Source organism: Chlamydotis macqueenii, chromosome 2 (genome assembly GCF_036417535.1).
Source record: "Chlamydotis macqueenii isolate bChlMac1 chromosome 2, bChlMac1.mat, whole genome shotgun sequence".
Classification (NCBI taxonomy): Eukaryota; Metazoa; Chordata; class Aves; order Otidiformes; family Otididae; genus Chlamydotis; species Chlamydotis macqueenii.
The window spans coordinates 24569222-24585900 of NC_141557.1; the positions used below are offsets into that span (position 1 = coordinate 24569222).

General features: G+C 39.5%; 1 protein-coding gene across 6 annotated transcripts in view; it reads left to right on the forward strand.

Moving 5' to 3' along the window:
- ANKIB1 (ankyrin repeat and IBR domain containing 1) overlaps nucleotides 1-16679 on the forward strand; it is a 102971-nt gene that overhangs the window by 23737 nt on the left and 62555 nt on the right. For all 6 annotated transcript variants that reach the window (XM_086742300.1, XM_086742299.1, XM_086742301.1 and 3 more), the window contains exon 2: nucleotides 13111-13379. In XM_086742300.1, the coding sequence (XP_086598426.1) occupies nucleotides 13192-13379 (188 nt within the window). In that variant the 5' untranslated portion in view covers nucleotides 13111-13191. The remainder of the gene's footprint in view (nucleotides 1-13110; nucleotides 13380-16679) is intronic.

A 16679-nucleotide genomic window follows, 5' to 3' on the forward strand; every position in this document is an offset into this window, starting at 1 on the left:
TTGGTAATTCTGTCATTTCTGTTATTTTGTAATTATTATTAATACTAATTTTATGTTATATATTTTAACATCTATATTTTTTTAAGCCTAGATGTCAGGAAGGGTGGTAATGCTAATAGTTTGTTTATGCTTCTCTTTATTTCTGAAGGAAGCTTCGTTATCCTGACTGGAGAATTGTATTGACGAGTAGCATAGGTACATACCGCTTCATTGTAAGATACTTATACAGTGTCAGTCATTTCCTAGAAATAAAAAATGCCAGAATAAGGAATGTTTGTTCAGGACAACTACAATTCACCTACTTGTGTAGGCCCTTTATAAACACGTCCTTCAGTTTAAATGAACACCTACTAGTTTTGCCTTATTTAGCTTGTATGACAGTGGCCCATGGATGAAGGTTTTGTAGTGTTTTTTCTCCTCTCATTTTCCACTTTCCACCCACTGACTACTACAAACTGTTTTCCCTTGTTTCCTGCATTTTTCTTGCTCCTGTCAATCCAGCCAGGCTTGTTACTCCTGCTGCTCTTTTTCCACTACCTTATCTGGTTGCCAGCCGGAATAGTGAGAGCACAGGAGAAATGGTGAAACTGCTGTTACTGTCTTCTCTGTCTAGCTTCAGCATGAGCCTTGGATGTGATGATAGGGAAAGTTCCACTAACCATCAAGCCCTGTTAGCTATTTTGTGATCCCAGTGTCTGTACAGTTACTTCTGGTGGAAGCTTCAAGTAAATAGCTGAAGATCTTCTCCATTAAAGTCATAAATATTTTATTGCTTGGGTAAAACAAAATACTTTTGTTAGAGTGCTTTTTGAAAATCTGTGTAAAATTAAGCCTTTATAGTCTGTTCCGTTTCACGCAATTTCGATGCCAAATGGGTCAGATTTTGCAAAATAAGGGACTCTGGTAACTTTTATTTCTCTTTACTCCATTCCTTCCCTTACATAGGAAAGGTCAGCAATAGTATTCTACACAGAATGGCAGTCATTTTTATTGTATTAGTGTCTACATCAGTCACTAGATATGTTGATTATGTTAATAGGAGAACTGATAGAAGAACTAATAGGAGAACTGCATGGCCCCCAGGTTGAGGGAGGTGATTTTCCCCTTCTGCTCTGCTCTCCTCTCATGAGACCTCCCCTGGATCATTGTGTCCAGCTTTGGGTCTTGGGTTCAAGAAAGACATGAACCTTTTTAGAGCAGGTCCAGGGGAGGCTACAAAAATGATCAGAGAGCTGGAACAGCTTGCCCATGAAAAAAGACCAGAGAGTTGGGATTGTTCAGCCTGGAGAAGAGGGGGCTTCAGGGAGACTTGGTTGTGATGTCTCAGTATTTAAAGGGGGCTTTATAAGAAAGACAGAGATAGACTTTTTACCAAAGCCTGTAGTGACAAGACAATGGGCAATGGTTTTAAACTGAAAGAGAGTAGATTTGGATTGGACATAAAGAAATTTGTTGTTATGAGGGTGGTGAGACAATGGAACAAGTTGTGGATGCTCCGCCATTGGAACTGTTCAAGGTCAGGTTGGACAGGGCTTTGAGCAACCCGATCTACTAAAAGATAGGGGGTTGGACATGATGATCTTTAAAGGTCCCAAACCATTCTGTGATTCAAGGTCAGGTTGTTTTAGATTTTTTCAGTGAGCTTTATTCTCTCTTTCTCTGTTTTCTATTTATCTTGAAGCTAAAAATCATTATCATGCAACAAGGTTGTGTTTCATTGTAATTACACTAGAGTAAAGAATAATCTTCATAAATACAAACTATTAGTGACATACTATAATTAAATTTTGTTCTCCACAGCCTTTATGTAAATGATTAAACAGTTTGTACGCAGTGGGAAAAACAGCCCAATATTTCAGTAGAGATGTTCTGGCAAAAGTTAAAAATATTTCTTCAGGTTATGTGTTTGTGTAAATTAATATTCGATTAGATCCAATATATCTTTTGCTATTTCCCTGCCAGAGTCAGAATTTTGCCAGTAGGCATATTAAATATTTTATCAGAAGTGCAACAGTTGCAGTTCTGCTAATTTTCTGGCGTGTGTAAGGTGCAAGTGATGGTCCTTATCACTGCAGTTACCTGAACGGCTCGTTCTAAGCTATGATGACTCTTGAGATTCTGGGAACTTAGCACTATGACAAGCAGGATGCGTGCCACTTGAACTAGAAAGAGTTAAATAGTTCCTAAAGTTGTCTCTCAGAAATGTTGTAAAAGGCTTGTGAAATACTCCGTGGAAAATATTTTGCTGTGGGAATTCATCTCATTTTAGACATGCAGTGATCTCCTGGATTCTGTGTTTAGACCATAAATGAGTATGTTGCTTTGAAGGAGTGCTGACCAGTTAAATTACCTCTTTGTTAAAAGGAAATTTATTTGTTCATTCATCTGAAAAAAATCAAGATCTTTTTGAAAGATCAGTGAGGTCACGTTGTCTTTTAGCTTGATGGAGAACAAAGCCAGCATGTAAGAATGCTTCCAGGAAACAATAAAAGTATGTGCGTGTTTGTTTCTGGTCCGGTACGTTTGTGAACATTGTTAGTCATCTTTCTCCAACAGTTGGATGTGATTTCCTCACCTCCCACTTGAATAGCATAGAAACGGGTACTTCTTTGATGTGAGGAGAGTATATTTTACAAAGTTTCATCCTGTAGATATTTATGAAATCATTATAATGCACCAAGTAGAGATATACTCTGTCCCTCTTCAAAGCATAACTTGCTTAAGTAAAAATAGGGAACTCTGCATAGATTGCATATTCCTTGAAATGGTGTGTAATGTTCTTTTCAGTGCTTTCAGTTATTTGGGTAATAATAGAGAAACTACAGTAAGTGTTGCTTAGTTTATTCAGAACATGCAACCTGCGGACTATCAGCAGTCTACAGGTAGAGCACTGGTCCTCTCAATAGCGTAGTTATGAGTCAGGAGTCAACCGCAGGAGGCTGATTGTTGCTTTCCTCCCATGATTTGAAATACAGCATGATATTTTGGGAGATTCTGCATTGAAAAAAATCTAGATTTATTTGTTTGCTCATCTTTTAATTTTTACTTTATTAAAAATGCATTGCTGTTTATAAACCTGGTAGTTTTTGTGTTGAAATGCACTGACTTCAGATATTAATTCTTTCTAAATGCAATTGAATGTTTTTAGAAAGTGGTGAAAGCATTCTTACTATGTAGAGACTGATTGCACTTGGCTGACCTTGTGTACTCCTTACGCTCACTTTTTAAGATCCACCGTGTAGGCCTCTCTCGTATTTACAAGATCCAGTGGCAGCGTGAGCCTACCAGCTGATATGCTTTCATATGAAAAAGCTTCCTCAAACTAAGAGACTTCTGCTTCAGGAACATGCTGAGGTTTCTAAATGTGTAGGGGATTTTCAGATTTTACTGCAGAGGAGTGTGCTCGTGAGCAGCCCTGTGTTGCCATCCTCTTTGGTTTTGCTTTCTCTGGATATACCTTGACAGGCAAAAAGTTTTGTTTTCACTTGTATCAGTTTAACGCCACTGAAAATGAGGTTAACAGTAAAGCTTTTGGCTGCCCAGATTCTACCAGAGGCTCTCCAGAGGGTTGGCTTTAGGCTGCAGCGCAGTTTTCAAACTTGTTTACCTGAATCTTAACATGGCTTTTGAATTGTGATTAGCTGAGCAAAAATACTTGAAAAATACGTCATGGACTCAGTCAAGGCCAGGGTCAGGGTGCATTGCACCCCATTTAGATTGGTCAGTCAAGCTTCCCGAAGGGTTTTGTTTGTGTTGCTGTCTTCGTTCCTGCCTCGTGTCCTAGCAGGGCTCTCCAGGAATGGTGGTCTTTACCCCCAGTTTTTCTAAGCAGATCAGTCTGACAGGAACACACAAATTTCTTCAGACTTTTTGCTCCGTATGGTGTCTGTCTGTTTATCCCATCTGTCCGTTACTCTGTAAACCATTGCCTTGGAATTCTTGGTGGTGGTTTCACTGTATTCTTTTTGTTTATTGACACTGATTTTGGAGGGGGCACACATTTGTCTTTAACTGATCTGGGCTGGGTTGTTGCTTACCTTACAGTTAAACAAAGTGTGTTTGAGCCTTTTTTGCAAAGAGGCTCCCACCGCAGCCAACACCTTGGTCATAATGTGTGCAAGAGGGTAAGGAGAAACCAATCAGAACAGCATTACACTACCTCAATGGGGTTCTCGTGCTGCCAGCATGAGAGACATTGCACTGGTTAAAAACATTACCGGTCTCCGGTTCATATTCTTTGTCTTATTGGTGATGCTAACTGTGCTGTGAGTCGTCAGCTGCTGATACTCCTTTGTATAGAGGCTGGGTGATATTTGTTCACTTTTGCTTGATGAAAAAGTGGTGCCATCAGCATTGGCATGTGGTAGAGAAGTCACTTTTATAGATATTCGTTGAACTAACTGTTTTTTGCACTGTATCAAAAGTGTATTGAGTCACTTCAGTCAGTGCAACAGTCTATAGTGAGCTTTTTGTACTAAAACAGTGTGCTTGAGATTAAAATGCCAGAACTACTAAGTATGTCTATCTTTAGCTTGACTTAATCTAATAAAATGTCAAATGATTCATTTTGTGCTGCTTCGCCTTCTAATCTAGAGAGAGGAGGTCTTAGGGTGGTAGTGTCCGTGTTACACTAGGTACAGATATTTTATGTTGTTTAGATTTGGTTAGTTTACTTAACTTGAGGAGTGAAGAGCTAGCCCTAAAAGAGTTCTACTGGAGCCTGAAAAGATCATTAAGAGGCGTATCTGTCTTGTATCAGTAACTAAGCTACAACAAATTAAATCAGATTATTAAGGCCTTGACAGATGATTGCATTGGGAACATCTCCAAAGTGTTATCTGGACTTCAGAGAACTTTTAGGTTTTTGTTGTTATTTTAAAAATAATTTCTAAAGACATGGTGCCCTGGAATGAATATGAAATGATCTGCAGTTGCAGGTGAGACTACTGGATATTCCAGTGCATAATTATAGAATGATAACTCTTTTGTTCCATTTTACTGAATTGCTACTCCCTAAGTTTAAAAAAAAATACATCGAAACAGATACTCCTTTCAACTTGTGTCACTTTTTTTTTTTCCTCCCCCAACTATCTGCAGGGATGCTATCTCCTATCGCAGTATACCTTTGATGTGGCTGCACAGTATCTTGTCTCTCCTGATATGTGTGTATGTATTTCTCCCACAGTGGATTTACCACGTTTCATTTAGATGAAGAATATGCAAGTACTGTAGACAACACCATGAGAATTAATGTAGCAGTTACTTTAGCTACGTCTATGGAGAATTTTTTTCCTTAAAAGTTATAACTGCTTCTGGTGTCTGCTGCAGCTTGCCCCTCTTGTATCCCTGTAAGCGTATCCATGCAAAGAAAACCAAAGCTATGCTTGCAATCCTTTTTTCTCCACAAACTGGAGTTCCACTGGAGTGAAAAAAAGTGTGTCTGGAACAAAATACTCCATCTGGATGAAAGACTTTGTGCCTGAGTCAGTAATCCAAAGTCTCAAGTTACTGAGTTGAGCAATAACTTAAAGCCCTTCTACTTGTAGGTACATATGCCAGCATAAAAAGATTGTAACATAAGTTGCTAGAATCTCTATCCCACAAACTTATACATGAGGAAATAATTAATTCTCTCACTACCCTACACAATGTTTTATTCAAGTAAACTCTCAACATTATTGCCACTTTGCAACCTTGGTATTTAAAACACAGAGAACGTTATATGGGTGATCATTCTACAAAGGGTGAGATGTTGGCACATCAGGTGTTTTTTTTTTTTTGGTCTGTACTTTGATGTGTAAAATGTAACACTGAATTTGATAATGTCAGGCTCCATTCACAGAGGTTTAAAGTGGCAGAGATGCTTTCATCATTTCCTGTTGATGACTTCAGAACTTTTGGCACAAACCTTAGAATATTCCAGTGTGTAAAAATAAAACAACAAATGAATGTCGAAACTAAACAATCAAAACCAAACAAGCCCCTCCATCGCCACTTTTCCATAACTCAATTCTAAAGCTTTGCTAGTGCATTTGTTACTTAAAACTTTGTAGAAATATTCCTCTAGATGCAGGTATCCCGCAAGAGCAATTTTTTACCCTTAATTAAACTTTGGCAAATCTTAAATCTTTACTGTAAATATGTAAAAATTAGCTTTAGCCGAACTTTTTCTGCTGTGTCTTAATTATAGACATCTCTGCCAGCCATACATAAAGTAGGTATGCACATTTTAATGTTTCATTTTTAATTTTATCCGCTTGGTAAAATAAGTGATTTTTGGTACTGTGGTGCTCTTTACAGAGAGGGGAGGGGGCAAGGGGGGAAGAGGAGCACTAACCAGGGCTTTTTCTGCTGTGCTTGGGAGAGGGCTTGGTATCCTGAGAGCTCCTGAACATAACTTTTGACTTGCTTCGTTTGTGTTAATCTGTCCCACTAGTAAGGATTAAAATTGACAGCATCACAATGTGACACTCCTTCTTCAGTATACCAGGTTTCTAGGCTTTCTTAGCTATTCCACAGTAATGTTCTTATAGTTTACATTAAAAACTAATCTTGTCAAATAAGAAGTACACTTTTTTTAAGCTGCAAATTATATTCTAACCTTTAAGGGTTAAACTGTGCAATTACACAGAGATACATTGTAAAATAATGGTTGCAAATGATTATTAGCTCCATTGCTGATCTTTACTCATTATATAGATAATAGATTTTTTTTGTGCAAGAAATATATAGTATTTTCTTCTCAAAGTTAAACCTGAGTATTTTTTTACTGATAGGTTTCCTAAGCAGTACGGTGTAGTACAGTATGTCTCTGTTCCATTTCTTCATCCACTGCTGTATGATCACATCCTAGTGCTGCATTCAGTGAGAGATTCTGCTGCAGTATTAAAGCAATTTAAATGTAAATTGAGAGAGGTACGTCATCTCATGAAAGACTTCTGTGTTCAATATGTGGTTCCTAAGTGAGTGTTAGAAGTAGGATGTTTCAAAAATACTTAGCTGATCCCATTTGTACAGTATCTTATCATTCATTATATATTTCTAGCAACCACCACAGCAGTATTTCAAAGGAGGAGCTCCTTCTAAAATCCTAAATCTAAAATCGTAAGCCATTACGATTGTCCTTGTTCAAACTCACTTCTGTGATGATGCCCACGGAAAAATCAATAGTAATTGGGCAGCTGATGCAACTACTCACAAAATCTCATTGTTACCTTACTCTACCCATGTCTTTCTGTATCTGCCCTTTTTTCATCTTGTACTCAGTCTTCAAGCTCCTGTTAGAGTGGCTGTCTCTCTGTTAAATATTTATAGAGCTATGATATCAAAGTGTTGCTTTTAGCAGTGTTGCTAATAGGCCCATAGAAGTTTTACTGTTCATTGCCAAAGTAGAGAAGTATGATGCGTTTATAAGAATCTTTCCTTAGGCTTTAAGGTGGGTTGTGTCACCAGGATTTTGGTTTTTTTTTCAAGCTGGAACTTTCATATTTGTGTTACGATTTCTTATGTTTTTATATTTATGTGTGTGTATATATATTAAAAGGTTATATTTGTGGTTATGATAAATGTTATGAAGTTATGGTAAAGGCTACGATACAGCCCTTCTGTTACCACAGAACTTAAAAATTTAGTGAATAAGTCTGCCTACCAAACAAATATCTTGCCTTTGTCCTGTATTCAAGTCTAATTTTTATTCAGATAAAATACTTGTTGTAATTTTTGTCCCACTGTGATGTTTTTGTAATAGGGCACATTAAAAAATAGCCTGAGGATTTTAAATGCTGGATTTATACAAAGAGCAAAGCAAGGCCAGTGATGTTGACACTACACACCACCAACGCTGAAGCTGCTTCAGCAACCCCTGTTTCTGGCCCAGAGGAGCTCTCCGGGTCCCTGAGGTTGTGGACTGGATGGACCTTCCAGGCCCCTTCCCTGCCACCTGTTTCCCTCCTTTCAGGAGGAAATATATGTATTGCATGCCCTTCACCTTCAAAAGCATGAAAAGAGAGGTTGAAAGAGCAAACCAAGTTTCCTTTCTCTGAATTGGACTTGTTAGCTTGCTGTCGTCTGAGAACACGTAACAGGTTAGAAGCTCTTAATGGAAAAAAACAACACAAAAAGAAGGCTGTTTCAGCTTTCAGCTGTTTTCAGATCCAGAAGTGTGTTGCATCAGCTCATATTTTGTCCTTTTTCTCCTTCAGTTAAGTAGAGGCTTCTTTGGCGGCAGATATAGTTGGTCTGTTAGCTGAAATGTGAACTGAAGACTGCAAATGGGCAGATCTTGAATATTTTACAGCAGGGCACTCGTGAACTACGGCAGCTTGAGAGAGGCAGCAACTGTCACAACTTGGTTTCTTCTCGACTTCCAGACTTGCTGGGAGCCAACTGTTACAGCCAGGGTACAGAGGTAGCTTCTCCCTTGTCTTTCTGTATTCCTGCTGGCATGTTTAATGGCTAATTCAGAAAAAAAAACCTACAGCATGGCCCACCAAATTTCCAAAGCATACAAGGGTAATGCCAGTCATAGTGTTGAAGATGAAAGACCTTGTAGATATTGTATGAAGGTGAAAGGCGTCAGTAAAGTTTATTGTATCGTGTATTTTATGTAGGGAACTGTCTTCTGGCTTTGTTTTGACCCTGTCACTTCTCTCCTTGTATTCTTCCAGAGGTTGGTTTCTTGCTATCACATCAAATGTAAGCTGTTTGCCTTCACCTGAAGGGCTTTCATGGACTATCCCCATTCTGTCATCTTTCATTTTGTGTTGATAACGTGATGATTGTAGTTACATTAGCCATTTGCTAAATTTTCGACACCTCTGTGCTGATTCTTGGTTTTGTGGGGAGTTTCACTTGTGTCTGTTCAAAGCCACATCATTACTCTGTTTCATAATTCTTCTTAAAATTCTCCCTTTCCTTTGATGGAAAATCTTTTCATTTGGAGAGTGGTCCTGTTATGCAGACCAGTATTTTACTCCGTATTTCATTCACCTTTCTATAGCATGTCTGTATCATATAGAACACTTTATTGTGCACAGAGGCCATAAACTTTTTCAGTGGAAGCAGATGTCACTGTTTTGTTCAGTGACTTATGCGGTGCCTGCTGCATATTCCTGAAATTTCTATATTTTATTATAATGTACATAATAAGTCAAGCACTGTGTCTACATCTTTTATATTATTAGTTGTTGAAGAGTGTGCTACCATTTAATCTATCCATACTCTATCAAAAATAAGTAATGCTTGTTTGGTGTGCAATAGAATTAATGACATTTACATTTTTTGCCTGTACTGCAATAACTTGGGCTTTTTAGTTTTGAGAGCCACCCTACACAGACCATCAGTTCTCCCATGCATTTCCAGACCCCTGCCTAAATCCTTTTCAACATCTTAGGAGTACCACTCTGCACCAGATTCTTCTCAGATTGCCTGAGGGCACCATCTTACCTCCTTATACCCTCAACACCTTCTCTCTGTTTAATATTCCAGTTTGGGGCAAGAGGCAGCATGTTCTGCAGCTGACACAAGTTATCCATGTGCTAATTTCCAGAAGTAAGTGCATGGCAATTTGTGCTGTCACCTTCTAATGTCAAACAATGGAAGAAGGTTTTTTGCTTTTATTCTTGTTACAGGCACTAGTGGGATCTTCATTATTGATTTTCATGAAGATTCTAGAAACATTATATCCTTCAGGCACTTGTTTTTGTCTAATTTAGTTTATAGTCTTGAGAGCTATTGGTGGTGGATAGGGATTGACAGATAATGTGATACCATAAACTGATCTTGTTAACAAACTTCACTGAAAATAGTTCTTTCAAGTTATTTTTGAGATCCTAGCTGTTGAAGCTAAATCGAAATGCTGGTTGTTTGGAAGGAGCGTAGAGTGTTTTTCGGTTTTGTACAGTCTTTCATTAAAGCCTGAAACTCCAATATTTAGAGTAATGCAGCTGTTTCTGCATCTGAAAACACATTAACCTATGGCACTGAGAGCTGTGACATGGTAATGTGAACATGCAATGGCTTTCTTGAAGAATATAAATATTCTATCTGCATAGTATCTGCATGTTTGTATTTTAAAATCTGGAGATGACAGAAAGATACAAAATGCTGTGGAATCCTTCATGTGACTGAAGAATCTGGGTTTTGGCTTGTGTATTTAACTAAACATATGAAGGGTGTGCATTTGCTTTTAGATGAGTGCTAATTTTATTATTATTTTAAGAAACTTTTGGCTATTTAACACGGTTACTTGTTAGGTAACTCTGGTGTCGTGGTTTTGTTTAGTGAGGGGGGGCCTAAGGTGGTAGCTTCTGTAGAAAACTGCTAGAAGTCGCTCCCCTTTGTTCAGGGGACTTGGCCAGGCCTAGGGCGGACCCACTGCTGGCCAAGGCTGAGCCGATTGGTAGCAGAATGTCCCGTGATAATGCCTCTGCGATAACGTATTTAAGAAGGGGAAAACAGAAAAAAAAAAAAGAGAGGAGAGAAGATGTGAAGAAGCTGAGCAGGGGCAGAGGCGCAGAGGGGGAGGCGCAGGCCTCATGGGCCTTGCAGGCCTCACCCTCTGGCCTCTTGCCAGGCAGCCGACTGGGCCTGAATCGGTCCAGCCCGGCTGCAAGAAGTGGAAAGGAGATGAGAAGTGAATAAGATGTAAAAAAAAAGATCCTGAGAGACATCTACCAGCCTGTTGTGAGGAACGACTGCAGACGCCAAGGTCAGTGGAGAAGGAGGGGGAGGAGTAATGCGGCTCCTGGCCAAGATTCCCCTGCAGCCTGTGGTGACGACCATGGTGGAGCAGGTTGTCCCCCTGCAGCCCATGGAGGTCCACGGAGGAGCAGAAATCCACTTGGAGCCCATGAAGGACCCCGTACCGGGGGAGGTGGATGCCTGAAGGCAGCTGTGGCCCGTGGAGGGCCTGCTGGGACAGCTGTTCTAGAGGGACTGCACCCGTGGAAGAGAGGACCTACGCCGGAGCAGTTCCACGAAGGACTGTGGTGTATGGGAGGGACCCCATGAAGGAGCAGGGGAGGAATGCGAGGAGTTCTTCCCCCGACCATGAAGCAGCGGCGTGAAACAACATGTGATGAACTGACCGCAACCCCCATTCCCTCTTCCCCCCTGTGCCGCTCAGGGAGGGGAAGGTAGTAGAGATAATGTTAAGCTCGGGAAGAGGGAGGGGTGGAGGGAGGTTATCTTGTTCTCTGTCTCATTATCCTGTTAGTTTTAGTAATAAATGAATAGTTTTCCCCAAGTCGAGTCTGTTTTGCCCATAACAGTAACTTTAAGGATTTCTCCCTGTCTTTATCTCAAACCTCGAGCCGTTTTTCCTTATATTTTCTCTCCCTGTTCTCTCGGAAGGTGGGGGGAGTGAGAGAGAGACTGCGTAGTCTGGTCCAATCGGGGCTGAACTACAACACTCTGGTCATAGAGGAGAAGGTGGGCATCATGTTTAGCATGATGCTGATTCCGCAGTGTCATTGTTATTCCACACAATGACATCAAACAGTAGGACACAACAACTCCAAAGTAAGGGTTGCCTCACCAAGCTTTTGTAGGAAAAGAGGATGAAAATGGAGACCCCCAATGCCATGACTGTCTTTCTTGAACAGCCCTGTCAGCACTGGTGAGATTAAGATGAAAGTGGTCTCTTCCTTCCCCTGCATGAAATGACCTCTCAGAGGAACTGCAGAGAGGAGACAGTGCAAGGCTCCCACTGGTAGGACCTCATGCAGAGTGGGATCAGAGCAAAGCTATAGTAAGACTGGGATGCAATGTGACACAAGTTCACAACAGTAGCTGAAAGCGGCTTGTGAGAGGACTACTCTGGGGAAACAAAAGTATGTCATTGCGGCTCTTGCCCAGGTTTCCTCAAATCCTTTTCACATGAATTGCATCCACATCCTGATTCCCTTGGATTTTCTGCAGCTTTAGACCCCTTGGATTCCTCTATTTCTTCTGACTATAAGGCAATCTGGGCACAGTATTTGTGCTGGAAAGCCAGTGTAGAGAGAGAAGTTTTGAGATAGGCCCAACAAGTTGAATATAAGGTACTGGCACAAACCAGCACCTGGCATGCCTGATTATGTGTGTCAAACATAATAAATCTCAATTTCCAAACCTGCTGTGCCTGGCATATTTGGATCCCAGTGTGTGCTTTGTGGGGTGAAAGGTCTGGCATGGAGCAGTCTGGATGGGATGACTCCTGCACAAAAGAGACCCTCTAGAAGGTTCGCTGTGCTACCAGCTGCAGCCTGGTGCTGAGTCCTCTGTCTGTCCCTCTGACATAAGCCAACTGCGTGACCTGATAAGCTTTCTCTTGTCCCATCTCATGAGCGGTGATGCTCTGTCTGCCGTGTCTTTATCCAGCTCAGTATGCTGCTCCCCTCCATCAGAGAAAGGTGAGAGGCTGGGGAGCATAGCAGCTGGAAAGTGCTTTGAAGTACTTGTAAGGTGCGGTTGATTGGTGCCAGTATAATGCCTGGCACTGTATGGACCCACTCGTTATTGATCTCTGAGTGTCATTTTAAAAATGGGGTTAGAGGTTTAAAAGAGTCTGCTTAGCAGAACTGTTAAGATGGGGCCATGGTAATTCCTGTGTTCATGTGCATCCGCCTTGCTGGCACAGAAAGCTACGGTTTACACCCACCTACACAAGCACAGGTGCTTCAGGCACATTTTTACATGCTCTAAGTAACTGATGTCTGCTTTCTTGCATGCTTTAGAAGAGTTTTACCTCCTTGTTTAAGTATTTTACTTTGGTTCTACTGTGTTTTGAAAACACTTCTAATTCACTTCTCATTCATGGAAATTCAGCGTTCATCCCTGTTTTCTAGTAACAGTGGATATTGGCCGTTTTTTTTTCTTTTCCATATGTTCAAAGAGGTTACGTAGTGAAGATATTTGCACAGGGAGATGGCACAATTTATCAGAGAAATAACCTGTGAAGAGTTGGGAATTTGTGTGTATTTATCCCAGAAGGACTTCAGCAATTCATGAGCAGGGTTTACAGGCCCTACGTACTTCTTCACGTGCCTGCTTACAGTGCTGTAGCTCTGGGTGAGTTTGTCTAGGAAGCAGTGTTTTACAGAATAACTGAAATATTGTTTGTCTTTTTAGGCTGTGAAGCATGTTACAGAACCGTACAACAAGTGGATGAAGAGGAAAGGAAAAAGTGCCATTGATAGCTAGGATAGCAACATGGGAAATACAACCACCAAATTCCGCAAAGCTCTTATAAATGGAGATGAAAACTTGGCCTGCCAAATCTATGAGAGCAACCCTCAACTGAAAGAAACTCTTGACCCAAATACTTCTTATGGAGAAACATACCAGCACAATACTCCGCTCCATTATGCTGCTAGGCATGGAATGAACCGTATACTGGGGTAAGTATGATTTGAAGTTTTGCTTGGGTGTGACTAACTGACCTAAGAAATGCAAGGGTGTCAGCTAGGTTATAAATAATTATGTGTGTGCACATACATGTACACATATATGTGCATATATATGTGTGTGTTACAGACACAGAATTTGTAACATGGTCAATAGTAATAGAAAAAATTATTTTATAATCACAGACTGGTATAACAGTTTTTAATTTTATTTTTACTATCTGTGTTCCTTCCTTGTTTCTCCATTAGTCTTGGACAGCTTTAGCGTGCTTCCTGAAGGCTCCTATACCATGGTTCTTTGAAAATTGTGACTGTTTCATCATTCTTGATGCGTTTTCCTGTCTTAAAATAATCTGTTTGTAAAGCCATACCTAATGGACATCATACTGATATTATCTACTTCTAGAGGGTACGATGTATTATTGTGTTATTCAGGCAGCTTTTATTTTTCATTTTGGATGATAATAGTGAACATTAATATCTTGATAATAAGTAAGCTTATTATTGTGGCAATCAACATATACAGCAATCCCTAATGTTAGCTGCTTCCATTCTTCTGTATTTTTGTCAGTGCTCTAAGATCAATTAAAGATTAACACCTTATCCATGTCCAGCTATTGCTGGTACAAGCTGTTCTGGTGTAGTATTTCATGAAGCTAACACTGAGTAGACGTTGCTAAACCTCTTCTTCAGTAGGTAGTAAGTTAGAGAGAATTTAATAAATATCCTCTTCCTTGTGTTAGGAAACAGAACAGAAATGTATACTGAACTGTATTATTAATATTCTTTTCATCTTTGTGTTTGTATCTGCTGATGGATCTGTGCTATTCATAAGGTTTGTTTTGTCCCTCATATGCTGTAACTTCACTAGCTGTCTGGCCTCCCATAAATTTCTGGTCAGTATTTTAGATTCATCTAACATTCTTTTTTACTTTATAACTTATCATTTATCTTGATTTTTGCTAGATATTTTTGTCTTCTCCTCCGTCTATTCTGTTTTTCTATTTTTAATTGATGTTTTCTCTTCGTCACTGAATCTCTTTGTTTGTTTCCTCAAACTTTCCCCCATTCCTGAATTTTAAATTATAGAAAGAAAAAAACTAAACTTACTTTCAAATAACATCCAGTTTTTATTTACATCTTCTGTGTTATTTTTTCTTCTCTGAGATTTTCAAGTTACTTCTCTCAAGAAAATATCTCTTAAAAAAATATAACTTCATTGAAACAAGGACACAGGAAATCGTTTGCACACATGGAAAGAAATGGAGTCATAATTACTGACTGCTGAGCAGTCCATTAGTTAATTCATATTGCACAATTTGATGAGATCTTGAATAATTGCTTTGTGTTTAAAAAAAAAAAAAGTAGTTTATAAATGATATTTTACTACTAGCTGCACAAGACCTTTAGCATCTAAGTCTCCCAAGACAGCTCAGTTTTATTTGGCACACATTGCAAACAAATGATCACAAGAATCTAGTTTGAGTCCAAGGTTTGCAGTAATTTTTTGCCAGTAAACATAGTGAAGGTGCTATTATTTACTAGAGTCTGCTTCTGAAAACCTAGACTGTTAGAATTGTCACCGTTGCTAGGAGTAATTTGCCACGGTTTTTTCCCTATTTACTTTTCTTCTGTCCTTCTAAGGGCTTTGTTCAGAACTCCTCTTTAAGACATGCTGCACAAAAATGTAGTGTTTTTATCTAAACAAAGTAGTAAGAGTGAATAAATGTCAGACTTCCAGTGTGCCTGTTTGCAAAGTTGATAGTAGAAAAGGCACAAGTGGTTTCCACTTAAGCCTCTTTCTTTTGATACAGAAAGTCCTGGATATGGCAGAGATTAAATAAATTGAATATTAAAATGAATGCTTTGATTTACTGGGGAAATGGTGTGGCTAAAAATAAATGAATTTTAATCCATTTGTATTTTGAGAGATTTACAATTATGAACTGTCCATAATACTATAATATTTTATATTTATCTCTTCATTAAACATTTTAAATATCTGGCAATCTGTAGCTACATTAACTTGTAGTTCAAACTCTAGATGTTACTTATATGTATACCATATAATTCAATTTTTCGTTACAGGCTGATATTTGTATTATTGTAGGTGGATATGAACAGATGTGTTTCACGATTCATTGTGTGAAATTTTCTCAAAATAGTCGTGCAATGCAGTTGTCAGTACCTTTTGCTTAACAGAATACATTGAAAGAGGTATTCTGGGGTATTTAGAAATAACCTATCAGTCAGTGCTATTACCAAATACTGAGGCAACGGGACAAATCCCTGATACCAGATGTATGGCTGGAGGTGACTGTCCCTAGGCACGGTGAGAGCGCAGGCACCGAGTTTACAATGAAAGGGGCTTGAGGGCATCCTGGTATAGCAATCTCAGAAGTGAAAAAACAAGAAATTGGAGAAGAGGTGAAAGGGTTGTAAAGCAAAGCCTGGACAAACTTTGTATAATCCAGCATGAAGTCTACTGGCAGAAACTTAAGCCAACAAAACTTCCTGAACAATTTTGAACTGCACAGTTGTTTTACAGCAGGTGTCTGAGTCATCCGGCTGCTGCACATTTCAACCAGCATTTACAGTCCAGAAACTGGATTTTAGTATATAATCGAGCTGTAAAAATATGAAAATTTGCTGTTAATTTCTTTTCTTTTCACAAGATTCAGCATGTGTGAGTTAAAATAGTGGGATTGTTTCTATGATAATTTTTCATGAGTGCCATAGAAAGCTTTGGTATATTAGAAATGTTGAAATAAAAAAAATGGAAAATAGTTAGATATTATGTTAATATATAACTTTTGTTTGGTATGCAGCCCTAAATAATGTTTACCTGACAGATCAGTTTGTTTTAACAGAGCATTTAATGTTTAAAAAACAAAAAATTGCTGATCACAGCTAATTAGCATGAACTGTTTTTGAATCACTGCTTGAAGGTACCAGAAGTTATTACATAGCGCTCAGCAGATCCCCGTAACTGACAGCTGTCTCATTTTCTCTGTCTGGCTAGTAATGTTGTATAGTTAGAGTTTGGGTGAGGTTGTGTGATGGAGGGTTCGTCGTCAGGAGCACAGGAGACTGCAGAGGAGGATCCTAGTAAGCCCCTGCCCTGGGGCTGTCACAGAAGAGCCATCCACCTCATGTCCCATCTTTGACACAGGTCAGGAGGGGTCTACAGAACGGGATTGTACTGGGTTTCTGTGGCAAGGTTTTGGTAGCAGGGAGCTCCAGAGGTGGCTGCTGTGAGAAGGGATCAGGAGCTGTCTCATGCCAGACACAGCT